The following is a 16194-nucleotide window of genomic DNA, read 5'->3' as shown; positions in this document are numbered from 1 at the left end:
TTGCCACTTGATCAATAATGTTTTAATTTTTAGAACATTAATCAGGCACTCAGCTTTACAGGCTGCGATTGTTGTAGTAGAAAGCATTTGTGGCTTTACAAAAAAAAAAAGTCCTACACTTCTCCTGAGGGTAAACTTTGGAAACATTCTTTATCAGCAAGATGAATGCAATGAACTCTTCTTCCATCTCCTACATGAATATGCAGATCTCCTTCAAAACAATGCCTTTGTTCTTCAGTGTCTAGTAATTTCTAGAGGGATAAACAGAAACCCGTGAAGTGGCTAAGACCATGAATTATTGAGTCAATCATCATCACCATCACAGAACAGTTGGGGTTGGAAGAGACCTTCAAGATCACCTAGTTCCAACCTCCCTGGTATGGACACAGTCACCTTCCACTGTATCAGGCTGTTCGAAGCTCCATCCAACCTGGCCTTAAACACATTCCAGCTCCTCTGGATGTGTCTTACCATCCCCATAGTGAAGAATATCTTCCTGATACCTAATTTAAACACATCTTCCAGTTCAAAGCCATTCCTCCTTGTCCAATCACTATGCACCCTTACCAAAAGTCCCTCTCCAGGCACTGAAAGGCACTCTAAGGTCTCCCTGGAGTCTTTTCCAGGCTGAACAGCGCCAAGTCTGTCTCCACAGAGGAGGTGCTTCCAGCCCTTATGCTAATGTCATTGCTGTGCTCTGGGCTGTAGCTTTTCTTTTTTGTTATAACAAGCAAATGGGCTTCTCTTTTCTTGGAGGAGATCTCTGTTGCTAGTAAGTTCATCCAGTGGCTGAGGTGTTGCAGAAGAGGAACTGAAAAACAAATTTCTGTTCTGCTGTGCAACATTGCTCTGGTCCAGATTTGTCTGCTTTCTTCACAGTTCCCAAATCCGGAGTTCAGTTTGGTTTCTCCGGGCAGTGGAACTTGGACAAGTATTCTGTTTGGTTTTGTCCTAGTCCCCTTCCCAACAATGCTCCAACTAGCCAGCCAGTTTGATCAAAATTTGATGAATAGAGATATTAACTCATGTGAAAATAATTAGTTGAAAAGCAGAGAGTTCTTAATGATGCCATTTACTGAGGGAGAAACTGAGGTCAGTTGTGTGCTGATGAGATTTCTGGGACATCCCCAGGAGCTCCAGCTCTGGACATAACAATGGAGAAAGCCAAGGTTTGCCAGTTCATCTGATGGGTGTTTTAGATCTTTGTTTTTGTTTGGATAAACTTGAGTGGAAAAAAATTAGACAACCTTTTATGTGTCTCCCAGTTGTAAAAAAGCCTGTTGTTTAACTCTTTGTTCCCCAGAGCTTTGGGATTTTTGAAGGTGATGTCAAGAGGAGACAGGAGCAGCAGTGCAGGCAGTATTAGAATAAAAACTAAATTGCTTGATGCAATTCAAAAACTTATTCTGACTTTTTTTCTCCCCTCTTACTTTCCAGAAGCTGATAATCAGTAGTCTTTAAAAACAGGCTGAAATTGAGCAACCAAAGTCATAGTCACAGCAGAAAAGTCTTAACTTGAATTTCCTTGGGGCAAAAAGCCATTTCTTAGCTGACCTTGGCCTGCCTGTTGTTACTGGGGTAGCCTGAGCTTTTTTTTTCTGGTTAGAATGTGTGCTTTAGGAAAATGGCCAGTGCTTCTACATGTTCTTAGTAAAAACTTACACGTTCTTTTTTTATAATAAATACTGTCTTAGGATTTTCTTTGCTAGCTGTTATCATCATTGCTTACACAGACACTACTGTGCAGATACTATCAGTGTGTGTCAGCAAATGCATCTTGCTCAACACGACCAACGCTCCTGTTGCACAGCCCTAATTTCTGACAGATGTTTCTTACCTCAGTAAATGCTATAATCTGATTGGCATTACTTAAAACAGATTACTTTACATAAATGCTACTCAGATACCTACTTGATGAGCAGTATTTATAAAATGTTGTAAATACTTGATATTAAGGGTACTGGAGATGTATTTAACTTCTCAAGTTTGGATTTTTTTACTTTGTGCCTTGTCTGCTGCTCCATCCCTGTCTACCTTCCTCCCTGCAACTTGGAATTTTGAGGTTTCTGAGTATCTCCAGAATGCAAATTTTATGCTTTTGGCCTTTTTTTTTTTTTTTTTTTTTGCAGAAAAATATTATCATGTTATTTGAAAGAAGAGAATGAGCATATGTCTACTGTGTACTTCTTACAGTAACAAATAGATACTAAGTATTTTTTTAAATCTTAGCTTCAAGGAAACACTTGTCTTATGTGAAAAAATACATATTCAGAATGTAAAATGCTGGACAGCTTCTAAAATTGAATAAAAAAAATTCTCATGCTATGAAGTACTTAGTTTTCACCTTCATTTTGTAGCCTAATACAAAATCAAGAAGGTATGTCCTTGAGAAGAATGAATATAATACTGGTATTATATGAGCAGGCAGTATGTCTTGACACTTGGATTGATAATCTGTATTAGCCTCATCTGTTAAAAGTGTAAAGAATACAGTAAGTCCACACATTTTGTTTATTAAAACTCTCCTTGGCAATGCACTTACCAGTTGATATTTAAAGGGTTTTGTTTTCATTAATAAAATTATATTTAGACCTTCCCCTTTTTGCCTCTAGATTTTTTTTTTAATCTGCTTTTCTGGAAAACATTTAAAGGAAGAAACACTTTTTTTTTTTTTTTTGTTTTTAGTATTTTACACCCTAGAGCACAGATCAAGCCAACTTAAGGAAAACTGAAGAAATATCTGTATTTCCTTTTTTAAGGAAACAAGTCTGACTTGCTCAAGGTCACTGAGGAAGCCCATGGCAGAGCTGGATGTGTAAAAGCAGTTTTCCAGCCCTGAGAGCTGCAGCGTGAACTGCAGAGGCACTGAGCCTGCCTGTGCCCCTTCTGTACCCACATAATTACAATAATTGGGGTTTAAATATTACTGTAGCATGTTTTGCTGTATTATTGAAGGTAAATAGAATCGACCTTGTGGCTAGAAGTGTTTGTCTGTCTGTGCAGCTCTGAGGGGATTGGAAAACTTGGTGCTGGGGGGAGGAAGCACCCAGGCATGTCTTCAGTTCCCTTTGGCTTTCTTCAGCCCCAGAAAGAGCTTTGTGCCTGAGCAGTGATGCAGAACATCTGATGGGCCTGCTTGTGGCCTAATCTCTGTCTCTTTTTTTTTTTTTCTTTCCAGTGAATATTTTTTCCTCGTTTAAATAGAGAAGCAGACAATACTTAAATGCAGTTGCTGCTGCTTTTATTCTTCTTTTTTTTTTTTGTCAAGAATTTTGACATACACCACTAATTCTGCAAGGCCAGCCAGTATATTGAGAAATGAGATGGCAGTAAAGAATGGTAATTAAACATATGCTGTAGACGAGTGCATGCTGCTACAAGTAGGCAGATAGGTTAAGTTGAAGGCTGCTGGCTTTAGATTAATTCCCTTTTGGTTCTAGTCTTGGATAAGCCTTACGCCTTACTGCTGAGGGCTGGGAGTGAGAAGAGATTACCGTGGAATATATAAAGAGCTTTAATGATCAGTGTGAGTCTTGCTCCTGTTGATTTTAATACGTACTCTAGCTGAATCGGTTATTTATCATTTTTGTGAAATATTTTGCTGTGAGTAAAACGGCTATTTGTTTCATTTCTGTATATGCGTTCTGTCTGGATGTGTGTTTCTTATAAACACAGGCTCTTGCAGTGTTTACAGACACCATTTTAAAAGAAAAATGTTTGTAAGCAGTTTTGATGTTGGGTACTGCAAAGTTAAGAAGAAACGAAGGCTGTGCACCATCTGGGGGTGAATGTTTGAGGTGACCTTTGCCTATAAAGAAGCCTCGGGTTTAGAGGGGGCTGGAAGTGGGGTGGGTTTGGTTTTTCATTCTTGAAGGCAAAGCAGCACTGCCGCGGTTCTTCCGTCCATAATCTTGTGGAGTAAGGCAAGTGCTGATAGAGGGTGTGACCCCAATTCCTGCCGGAGTTTGGGGAAGTTCTCCAGCGTTTCTAGGGAAGTTCCCGTGCTCTTACAGGGAAGTTTTGCTCTTTTAGGATGCCTGGCGCTTGTGTCAGCAAGTGAACACGGCAAATGTGTAAAAGCGATGGCAAAACGCGGGTGCCGGAGGGGAAGGGGCGGTTCAGGGCAGCCGGGAACAGAAACATCAGCGGCGGCGAAGGGAAGCCTCTCCGCAGCCGGGCAGGGCGGCATTTCCAGCGCGGCGTCTTTGCGCAGAGGGTGAACCGGAGGCTGCCGGGCGCGGGCAGCAGACGGGGATTAGCATATTAATGGGAGCCGGGTAATCGCCTCCCGCCCCTGCCCGCCCTCCTCCGCAGGGCTCACTCCGCCTCGGCACCGCTCCCGGGGAGGAGGAGGACGAGGACGACGAGGAAGAGGTGGATGATGCTCCGGGGCGGGGGGAGATGAGGCAGCGGCGCGGCTTTGCCGCCGCGGAGCGCGCTGGAGCGCCGGGCGGGCCGGGGGAGCGAGCTGCCCCCGCAGCCAGGTGAAGCCGCACCGCCCCGGGGAGCGCCGAGGCTCCCTCCTGTCTCTCGCCGGGATCCGGCACGTCCAGGCGGCTCCAGCCTCCCCCCGCAGGAGCCCGGAGCGCTGAATCGGGACATTGTGTGCCGGAGCTGGCCGGCATCGAGCGCTCTCTGTGTATGTGGCTGCTGGAGGTGGCCGGGCAGCAGCCCCCGCGGCGGGCAGGTGCGGGCTGCATGGAGAAGAGCGGCTGCAGCCCCTTCCCCATGTGCTGGGCTAAAGGTACACTGACCTTTTATTTAGATATGTGTATGTAGAATATATATATATATATGTATGTTTCCCTCTCCCTCTTAATTTAACGTTTTACCACCTGTGGTTCTATGGGTTTTCTTCCTATCAAAGCCAGGCTAGAAAATAAAATATTCCGGTCATGCACTTGCAGTGCGGAGCTGCCCCTCCGCAGAAGCTGCTTCACCTGACAGCTGGGATGCTTCGGGATTTTTTTTCTTTTTCTCTCTCTGCCTTTAAGAATGATTTGAAATGAAAAGAGCGCTTGAGCTGTTTGGTTTGTACTTGCACTGATGTGAGGATCTGACGGCTTTGTTTGTGATCTTTGTATGTTTGAAGCCACTGCGAGGGTGGTTCTGCTTTCAGTCACCTTTTGGAAGAAGTAGTTTTTAAGCGTCTGATCTGATCCTAGGGAGCGTTTACAGTGGAAGACTCGCATCTTTTTACTTGATGTCTCTGAATTTGCCACCCCTATTATCCACCCCCAAACCGAGACAATAAGTAGCCACGGAGCATGAATTTATTACAATGAGAGGGTTGGACTTGAAATTGAGGCTTAACAATAGTCAGATGGACATGGGAAACTCATTCACGTGATAATCTTAACTTGCACCCCAAGACATTAATATTTACTGTATTATTATCTGGACGGTGTTTGTATATTGGAGTTGTGGGTGTGAGTGTACAGGGATTAAGGTCGAAATTCTGTTTGTAGGCAAAGAATCAAATCTTCCTTAGATGGAAAACAACTGTAAAAGGTTGAGTGTTGCTGGTTGTAAGCATAACTTTCCTCGTGCTCGCTTTCATTTCAATGTACTTTCTTTTTTGGAAGAGAAGCTGGCAGTGAAGTATTGCGTCATCGTAATCTTGGATCACGGACAGCCAGTTACTTCAGAAGTTCAGGGCAAACGTATCTGAGCTAAGGATTGATAGGCATAGCTGATGATTAGTTGTCTTGGAAAAAATAACGTGAAATTTATTTAAAGTTTTTATTGTCTTGTGATTGGGAGGACACACTGAGAAGCATTTAACACTGTCTGTGTCTTGCCTGCTTTCTGCACCTCGCTGAAATGTTCGGGCTAAACTAGTATTTGCCACACATTGCGATACTATAGTAGCACACAGTGTGGAAATGACTTAGAAATGGGAGAACTTGGAACACCACACCCTGGTCTCATGAAGTACAGAACCTGTCAGCTCACTGGGGAGTAATAGTTAGTAAACAATGAGTAACGGTAGCTGGAAACAAAGCTAAAACACAGTGTCCTTTGCTTTTAGTAAAACTTGTTTATAGTGAAGGGGGTGAAGGGGTAGCAACAATGCCAGATCTGCATGTCATAAATTGGGTAACAAACGTATTAGATTAAATTGGGATTCATCTCGGTCTGTTGTGAGGGTCAGGATGAAGGTACCTCTCAGAAAGTAACTTTCAGAAGTTGGCGAGAAAAATCTTCTTAAAGGAGAAGCAAGTTTTTGCCAACTGCTGTTAAGGCTGGTCAGTATTGAAGCATCAGTTTTCTCCCCCCTGCTCCAGTCCCAGAGGATTCCCCCAGTAGGGCTGGGGATGGCTGCATTTGGCCACAATAAAAGATATTGATTTCCCCCCCTACCCCTTCCAGCAACTAAAATGAATGAAAAATGATCCCACCTCTTCCTCTGGCTGCCTGTGTTCTCAGAACAAAACTTCAGGGAAGATTGCTTATCCAGCCCCCTCTGCCCCAAAATATGGAGAGCAGCCATGTAATTTCTCGTTATTCCTATTGGGGGGAGAAGGGGGACACCAGGAGTTGCATAAGAGGACAAAGGCATCAGGATCTTCACAGCTGCCAGTTGTGATGATTTCTAGAAAAAGCTACATCACAAAAAAATAGGACAGATGAGAAATAGCTTAGGCTATATTTGTCATTGAATGGTGGCCATGCCTTAGTCGATGATTACTCTGTGTACTGTTCACCGGCTTAACCTTAGGGAAATGAGACGGATCTGGCCTACTTTGATAAGGGCTGTGAGATATCTGCAGTCCAAGAAAGGTAATATATTAATGAGAGAACCATTTAGTTCTGATGTCTTTATTCTGGCTCTTTGGTTTTTTTGTTAAAGCTTCAGGTTACCTGTAGCAAGAACTGATAAAACTTTTAAGTGCTTTATAATGTCATAAAATGTGAGCTTGATGTGTATGTTTTATTATCCATAACTTCTTTTTAAGTGCTCTGTTCTCTTTTGAATGGGACAGATTAAGCTTTCATTGTACCAGGTGTGATCTCAGCAAATGTTTGTTCTTTGAAAATGCTTTGAAATATTTCAGTGAGTCTGTGTTCATACAGAGCTTCCACTTTTTTTTAGCATTCTTAAATCTGAAATCGTCAAATCTTCTTAGCGATAGCGTGGGATGACCTAATTGCAGCCAATTCTGTGGCTCTGTCTGTAGCACTGCATCAGAGAATAGGATATTTGCTTGCTTTATAAAGTATTTGTGTAAATCTGTGTAGTTGGGGGTTTTGCCTCCTCTTCACATCTAAATCTAATCTAAGATGTGTTACTGAATTGAGTAATTTGATCTGGATCTTCACATTGCAGATCTGAGGGTATTCTGATGCGTGAATGAAGAGAAAGTGTGTATTTTCTTACTGGCGTCTTACTTCTCAGTAAGTCTGTATTACTTTAGTAAGGATAGGAATAAGACATTTTTGGCTGCTTCCTCCCTCCCATTAGGTAATTTGAAACACAAAATCTTAGGTCTTGTGGAGTAATCATCCTGAAGCTGAATTACAACTTCAGGGGATTCTGAAGTGGCTGTCTTGATCCCTGAGCAGTCACTACGCCTTTCCCATCTGAGTGCTGAAACTTTGTGCTGCTGTCATATAGGGATGTTTCCTTTCTGCCTGTAACAGCAGACTAGAAAGTAGTCATGGATCATTAAAGACTTTTTGCTGTCGTCTCTGAACTTTGTTAAGATCATTTAATAGGATAATGTATCGAACTTTGACTTAGATGCTTTTGCTGGTGAGCTTTTTTGTTGTGTTTCCTGTGAATTCCTGCCATTTTAACCTTACACAATAACTCGGTGAAAGTAGTCTAAATGTGACAGCCAAGGGTACTTGGGCAGCTCTGCTATAGGTCTGAATTATCTACCCCAAGGAGGAGGAAGTTTCTTGAATATCTTCCATGTGAGGAACTCCATTTAGTCATTTAGGAACAATTAACTGATATAGTTCAAAGTGTGCCATGTGAGTTGTTATTGCAGGGTGACCACAGTCCTTGAGCTCAACCCTTCAGACTAACATGGAAAGGTCTACACTGGCTTAAAATAAGCCAAATTCAGTCAAAAACATTGTCTTGATTAAAATAAATATTAAAAAATTTAACCTGTGTTGTGAAATGTATTTAATCTGCTGGAAAAGAGTTTTGCCCTGTCTATCGCAAATGTTGCAATCTTTTTTTAAAGAGATAAGCAGTTCCAAGTTAAATGTTGTGGGTTTATTTTGTGCTGAGCCCTGCTGATTCAGGGGGTGTGTTCAGATGGGACCTGCTGGTGATGTGTTGAATATAAGCAAGACAGTCGGATACGCAAGAGAAAAGTTCAGAGCTGTTTCTTCTTCATCTCCATGCCATAAATCTCTACTGTTTTGCTGACAGAGTGATAACTTTCAGTCCAGCAGGCCCTTCGTTTTTAAGGTGATAGGTGATCACTAAGAGGGACACAGTGGTAGAAAACAGAGTGAGGAAAATTGCTGATACCATGAAGGTTGTAGGCAGGTAAACAATCTCTAAAGGAAGATTTCTTTTTCTTTGATGCAGACACTGTATATGAAACACAGAAATGTAATTGCTGTTGTGTATTAAAAAGGAAAAAAGCCATTCTATTGGTGTGAATGTTCTGCTGCATCTTCACAGTGAATTTCAGTTGAGGTGACCAGAGGGAAGCACCTGCTCTTGCATTTTTTGTGGATCTTAAGGTGTAGTTTGGGAATGCCATTGAGTGCTTTTTCCTTGGTGTCTGAGGGCCATTACAACGAGGAAAAGTCTGGTCTGTCACTTGGCATTGTTGTTGACTAGCTACAAGGGCTACGTCAGCCATTTCTTTCTAAATCATAAACTTGCCTAAACTTTTGTCAAACTTTATTAACTTTGTCCCTTCTTGAGCTGTGAGATTTGCAAACCATAAAAAGCATCTCTTCAATTCCTGTGTGCCTGGGTTTGTTTGGAAGTTTTTGTAGAAAGGAGAAAATTAGTATTAAACTCATCAAACCACTAATGTTCAGAGGCAGTTGAAAAACGTTCATGGAATCACAGAATGGTTTGAAGGGCTGGAAGGAGCTTAAGATCACCTGTCTAGTTCCAACTTCCCTGCTGTGAGCAGGGATACCTTCCACCAGACTGGATTGCTTAGAGTATCGTATTCCTGATATGCCTGTTTATATTTAAAGGTGGAAAATAATCTGGAAAAGCAAGGGTTCTCCCCTTCAGGGCTACAGCACAGCTTGTGGTAGCTCAATATTCTAAAAAATACATGAACTATGCAGCTCTGGGAGTCTGCTGCATTCCCATTGGGGTGATTTGTTCAGTATTCAGAGACGACTGGAATGGAAGATGGAGTTTGAGATATTTTTACAAGAAAGGAAAGCAATTGTTCTAAGGGCTGGGGGAGCATTTGGTGTTCCCCGGGTAGTGGATATGTGTGATCTTATCAATTGGAGCACCTGGTAATGAGCCAGTGAACCAGCTTGGAATTAAATTCTGAGCTGCCTGGAAAAAGCTAAAACTTAACTAAGGAAAACAAAAGGTTTTAAATATCCTTTTAAAGAAGCATTAGGAAAAAGGTCTAAGAGCAAAGTATGGAAGTTGGCACTCAAGTGAATGTTTCATTCTTGGAAATGATGCATTAAGCAGAAAAGTTAACCAGGAGTTTATAGCCCTAATAGCTTTCTTATTCTGTTTATATTTGATTTTTTTTTAATCATGAGTTCCATAGTGTGTTTGTGTATATTTCTTTTCTGTATGTAAAATACATATACAGACATGTGCATAATTTTCCTTGCCCAGTTAGCCTGGTAACAGTTGCAGTATTTCAAAATTAGCATCCTTAGATACCACGATGATCTCTTTCCTCTTTTTGCATTTCTGTGAACACGGTTCATTGGGCAGTGGCTCTTCTAGCACAGCTTTTATTGGAAGGACTGTGGTACTGAAATTAACTTTTGTGACTGGTGTTATATTTGTAAGAAATATATTGGTTTGTCTCAATCCTTCACTTGCTGTAGTGTTGCTGAAATAGAATAGTTGCACACTCACGTCTTGTAAAAATTTTGGTGTGCCAGCCAGTAGTACGTACTTTTCATTAATTACCTGGAAAAAAACCTCACTAGTATTCCTAAATTCATGACCTGATATGGATTTGTTCATGTAATTATTAAAAACTGGAGACATTCTAGATTAATATACACTGTAAGAATACAATAGGCAAGCCTGTGCAAGCTGCTGAATTCAATAACCTGGCACAGCAAACAAAAGCCAGACATAAGGAAGTATCTTTGTAAATGTTACATTAAAAGAAGCTTAAGTACAGGATATCATAAATATATTTGATTATAGGAGTTATAAAGATATTGTAACATTCATGACAATTTCATTGTCAGGCAAAAGCAATGAGATCATTGCAATATCTCCTGTTGAGTCCTTGTTGAGAGCTGCCAATGCCAGTTTTTCCTGACAAGTTGTCAAGGACAGGGTTGCTGATGTATGGAGGTAACTGGTGGTTGCCCAGCACTGGGTAATTCTGCATTTATTGGCATATGGAAAGAGGGTTGGATTTTCCTCTTCTGATATTTAATGTAGCTTAGCATAGATATTATGAAAAGCATTTCTGTGTGTATTCAATCCTGCTGAGTCATTTCATTGAAAAGAATCTGTAAACAAACTCCCTTTTTTCATTTATTTATTTGATAACCAAAGTTTGTTACTTTGCCAGAAGGGAGATTGCTTAATCCTTTTCCCAAGCACTGTCACTGCTTTCTGAAGTAGTGTTTCTTCTGCCAGTGATTTCAGATCCATATAAATAAGCACTAGGCGTTTGTGCTGTCTTTTTATTTAAACTGGACTCAGCAAATTAAATGTTGTCCCTTGCTTTACTGAGGAGGTGTCTGAGGGAAAAACAGCTTTTTCCGTGGCTGAAATCTCCTCATCTTGAGTAAGTCAGGAGTAAAATCAGTGTGTGACCTTCAGTTCTGCCATGACTTGGGACAGCTGCTCACAGCTACTGAGCACTTCAGTGATGTCCTGCACAGACTCACATCAACAGGGAACAAGTGGAATGAAGTGTGGTGTTTTGAGACTGAAAGCTGAAAAGACAGATTTTTTATTCCAGTTTGATGTGCTGAAGAACTAAAAGTAAAACCAGACTTTCCTCACTTGAACAATACCTCCTGATGAAGAAGCTAAATTACTTAGTTGCCAGCGTATGGATTCCCATACTGGTTGAGTTTTCTCCTTTAATAACCTTGTAAAGGTCATTGAAGCAAGGAACATTTTCATCATAAGTGATCGCAGGGTGAGTAATGGTCTGCGGTCCTGTTAAATCTTTATTTCTGGGAAGGAGAGTGGGAAGGAACTGGGTGTGTTCCTGAAGCTTCTTTGCTGATTTCGGAAGATAAGGGGCAAAAAGATTTAAACTTTTCTCATAGGCTTTCTGCGAATGTTTGCAACTCAGCAGTGAGCTGTTCTTGCTGGTGTGGGGAGATACTGAGAATCATGTTCCTGAAATTTCAGTGTGTTCAGCTCAAAGGGGGTTTTGTCTCAGCTGTGTCATGATGGTTGGTCAAGATAATCTGGAGAATTGCAACAAAGATACTTTAGAGTGGAGCAACCTTTTCAATTTGATCCTAACAAATGATTCCCGTGCAACGAATTGCAATGCCAGGGATTTGAACAGCAGCTTTTTGTCCATTCAGGTGTTTGATTGCAGCAGGCTTGACTCATCCTGGCAGAATTAAAAGGTCTCTGATTTATGATCAAATAGGAGCATGTCGAATAGGAGCATGTGTGTACTGCAGATATCCATCCCAGCCCCTTAGCAGAGGGAAAAGACACTGCTCAGGTGCCAGGGAGCTGTGGATCTGTTCTCAGTGCAGGGCTAATTCCTGTGTCATGTTTATCATGTGAGTGGCAAAAAATTAGGATTTGCACCCGGAGCTATGGTGGGATGGGCATGTAGTTGTGGTGCCTGTCAGGTCAATAAGTTAATGTTTTACCAACTAACTAGATTTAGCAGAAGGTGGGCTTTTCTGCATGTGTTTCTGAACCTGAAATTAAGGGGATTGTGTTCTGGTTATAATTGTGAGGACTCCTGCCTGGGGGTTTTCTTACACGGAGTTGGGAGGATGTCACAGAATTCTAGAATGGTTTGGGTTAAAATCTTCAAGTTCATCTTGTTCCAAGCCCTGCCATGGGTAGGGACACCTTCCACTAGCCCAGGTTGCTCCAAACCCTGTCCAGCCTGGCCTCGAACACTTCCAGGGATGGGGCAGCCTGGATTCTCTGGCAACCTCTGCCAGTGCCTCACCAGCCTCATAGTAGAGAATTTCTTCCTTGTTCGTGTTCTGTCCTTGAAGTAAAACATTTGCCTGTTCATGTTATACTTTCATATTTTGAAAAATACATACACACAGTACTTTGTGGAGTGTATAATATAAAATACAAATTAATTCTATACTGTATATGCTGTTTCATAGACATATGATATATAAACTGAATATATGGATGCGAGGCATCCTCAGTTCTTCAGTAGGAAAAAATCCATTACTTTTCTTCTTTCCAGAGTCATTTTGGTGGTTGTATAGGTTCTGGTTTTATGTGGTGCTGAGCAAATGTCTTACAGGTTTTGGGTGCACTAATCTAGTTTTATGGGAACAAACTGTCTCACCTGCATTGACCAGTAGTGTTGGACTTCATGTTTGAAGTACCAAATTTGCACATCTAAATATAAATTAAATATCTTTGGTCAGTCTGGAGGTGCAGTAAAAATTAACTTGAAATTATGCTCTTATCTGCCCCATCTCACTTCTCTTCCCATCTCTGGCTGTGCTACATTTGTGCAGTTTAGGTACAGCATCCCACACTGATGAAAACCAAGGTGTTGCAGTAGGAACAGGAGCACTTGCTGTGGCTCTGTGGCTGCCAAATAATTTCTGTGATAAACCCTCCTTCAGGTCATCTTCTACTCAGAGTTATCCAAATCCTTATTGCTCATGCTCAAATCAGTCTGGAATTTTTGAAATTGCTCATCCCTAAAATTTGAAGGGAAAGTAGTTGTTCTGTGTCTGATCTGTTTTGGGAGGGAGCAGTGGCTGTTGGAGATGAGAGTGGGAACAAGCTGGAAATGAGAATTATTTGAAATCAGGAACAAGAACACCCTGGGTACTCCTAGATGCACAGCAAGGTCATGTTCATGATTCCTGTTTCATCCTGTAGGAAAAGCCAGGCAAGTTAAGACACACTTAATGTTAATCCAGTGTAGAAAAGCAATGGCAAAAAAGCAGTCACTTGTGTTTAATCCAGATTTATCTCCAGTTTGTTTTTTTAATGTTAAAATCACAGTCAAGCCAAAGTAAAATAAACCACGGTGGGAGGGTTTGGATGTAAATATCTCAAGAACAAGAAAAAAATTATCAAAGTAGGGGAAAACCTCTCATATTTGAAACTGGCTGTAAAATGGGATCATACTTGCGTCTGTATTTATCAGTACACAGAGGTCAAAAGTACTGGCTGAGGGATTTTTACATTCAGGTGTCTCAAGTTTGAAACTTGCAGCTTTGAAACTTGCAGTCACAAATCTGTCTTTCTACTGCTGCATGGTATTGGGAAATTCAGGAAAGTTTAGTGTGAGCACAGTATTTGGAGACATAAAAACAAGAGGGAGAATACCAAACCTCAACTTGAAATGGTTTTTCATGTCTGCCAAGAATAATAATTTTATTTTATGAATCAGTCACTGATGCCTCAATCCAGTCAGTATTTTCCTGTTCAGTGGTAGGAACATGAACAAGAGGTTGTGATTTTTTGGAATAATACTGCATTTTGGGAAGTGGGAGCCATTCCCTTTCCCTAGTGTGGGAATTACCATGAACTTCAGTTTTGTTTCTGTTTGTGGTACACGTGATGCTTCAGCCCTAGAATAGTCATACAAAGCAGTAGTTAATCTATAACTTTTTGCAGGTTATTACTATAAAATTCTTGAATATTTTTCCTTCTCTTATTAGGACTTTCCTTGCTCTATAAATCCAGTCTACACTCACACTATTAACGTTGCTCCAGTTTTGTTGTAAATGGGAATAAAAATGTGCTGGTTGACTTCTTTGCTAGCAAAAGTGTTTCTCAGATCAGGCAGTAGGTAGAACATGAGCTGTGCCCTTCTATTCTCACAAGGACAACCTGCTGCACTGCAATAAAGCTGCTCATAAAATGTGTCCTTTGTGACTGACTGGGCAGATTTTATAGGGTTGGGTCCTTTCAGGTGCTGAATGTTTCCTCCTTCCTTATCCACATGCACTCAGGTATTCCAGCACTCACCACTTGTCCATTAACACACTTGGATATTCCAGTCTGCTGGAAATCTATAGGGATGGTCATTGCTTCGCAAAATTGAAGCCCTGCTAAAGAAGAAAGGTGGATCTTGGACACTTTATGTTGTTGATTTGTTAATTGTGGCCTGTGTTTTCATTGGTTCAGTGTAGTTTGGCACTGAATTTTTAGATGGACTATTACTTTTTGCTTTAATTATTACTTTGTGGGCTTTTTTTTCCTCTTTCAGGCCACAGAGGTGCTGTTTGTTTTATCGCTGTGAACTGTTTTGTTTAGCATGTAAGAGTAGATTATATAAATGTTATAATAACTTGATTTATAAGTTCAGAGCTTTCTGTCAAAACAACGTGTTCGTAGACATACTCCCAGCATAATTTGTTATCTCTCTCAAATCTTAATTTTGTTGCATTGAAACAAACAAACAAGGAATTTGAACCTTTACAGCAGGATGTCCTGTGAGAATTGACAAATCCTATCCAAAATAATTTCTTTGTAAATACCATATATTGGTATAAACCTTTACTAAGTACATTTTAAAACATCAAGATCAATCTGTAAGTTTAATATATGCTGTACAGCAATATATTGTCTTTTTTAAATTAGACTCTGAAAGAGCAAATCCAATTTTAACTTTATGCCTTAGATTTGGAAAATGAGGAAAAAAGTATTTAGGATTTTTTTTTTCCTGGACATTTGTCCAATTTATAAAAGCAACAACTCTAATTTTAGGTTGGTTTTTTTAACATCAGATTTTTCAGGTGACAAAACTGAACAATGAAGGCAGACACACCAGGGAAATAGTTTAAATTTTTGCAAGTCCTGTCTCTTTAAATGCTATTACAAATGACTGAATTGTGATACAAGGGAAGATGGATAAGAGATGTTTTTAATAAATTACCTTGTATATCATAAAAGTGAAATAAATAGAAACTGAACCAGGGTTTGTTTCATTTTGGTATTAGTTGTCTATGTCTCCAAAATCTTTATGCTCTGAGTTTCTTTTGATTAATTAAAACATTGAAGAATATTGAGTTGTCTAATAAAAAAAAAAAAAAGAGCACGCATTGTTGAGGAAAGTCTTCCACAGTTCAAGTTGGCCACAGACACCTCAAGTCTGATGAAGAATTCTTGCAAGAAATGGAGCTTTCTGACCTTGAGGGTGGTAGAGGATCATTAAAATGAGTGGGGAAGTGGGGCTGGGCTGTGCTGCTGCTCCTGCAGTGGAGAAACTGCCAGGATCTGTTCCTGGAGGATTTTTTTCTTACAGCATCACCCTTTCTGTGCCTATGTCACTTCTGCTGCAAGTACAGCAGTGTCACAGTCTGTGCAGCTCAAGTTCTTGCTGTGAAAAATACGTTTTCTGAAAGAAGGATGAAACAGGGATGTTTTCAGTCTCTTTTATTAACTGACATCTTAAATGAGGAATTAGTGTTGCCCATTAATAAATCAGTATTTGCTCTTTCCTAAAACTTTTATAATGCATAGTATTGCAGTTAGTGGAATATAGTGGCTTGAGGGTGTTTTTTTAGGGGCTTGATCTTTATTTTAATTTTTTTTTTCAATTTTATTTATTTTGCCTAAAGGGGTAGAGTAAACCATGAGGTCTCATCAAGTATGCTGCTCTGTACTCTTCTTTGTATTAGCAAAGTATTCTTCTGTTCACCTCTTAAAGTGGGAAAACTAATTTCCTTCTGGAGTGTGAAAATCATTTGCAGCTCATTTCTTCGGAGCAAATCGTATTAACTCTTAATGTCTCAGGTTTTCCTCTGAGTGGTTTTGTCTTTGACAGAACATAACTGCGTTTTAAGTGAGCTTTTCTCCTCGGATTCCTGTCAGCCATGAAACTCACTTGCTCAGTGAAATAT

General features: G+C 40.5%; 1 protein-coding gene across 10 annotated transcripts in view; it reads left to right on the top strand.

Moving 5' to 3' along the window:
• Positions 1–16194, top strand: part of PTK2 (protein tyrosine kinase 2) — a 189474-nt gene that overhangs the window by 53739 nt on the left and 119541 nt on the right. For 2 of the 10 annotated variants that reach the window (XM_085053652.1, XM_085053653.1), the window contains exon 1: positions 4283–4744. The exons of 4 other annotated variants lie outside the window; for them this stretch is intronic. In XM_085053652.1, coding sequence (XP_084909778.1) covers positions 4642–4744 — 103 coding nt within the window. In that variant the 5' untranslated portion in view covers positions 4283–4641. Of the gene's footprint in view, positions 1–4278; positions 4745–16194 lie in introns of those variants that run through there. 4 more of the 10 variants (XM_085053649.1, XM_085053650.1, XM_085053651.1 and 1 more) reach the window with 4 other exon arrangements.

The sequence above is a fragment of the Lichenostomus cassidix genome, chromosome 2, assembly GCF_008360975.1.
Source record: "Lichenostomus cassidix isolate B80296 chromosome 2, HeHo_3.0, whole genome shotgun sequence".
Lineage (NCBI taxonomy): Eukaryota > Metazoa > Chordata > Aves > Passeriformes > Meliphagidae > Lichenostomus > Lichenostomus cassidix.
This window is presented reverse-complemented; position numbering and strand designations above follow the sequence as displayed.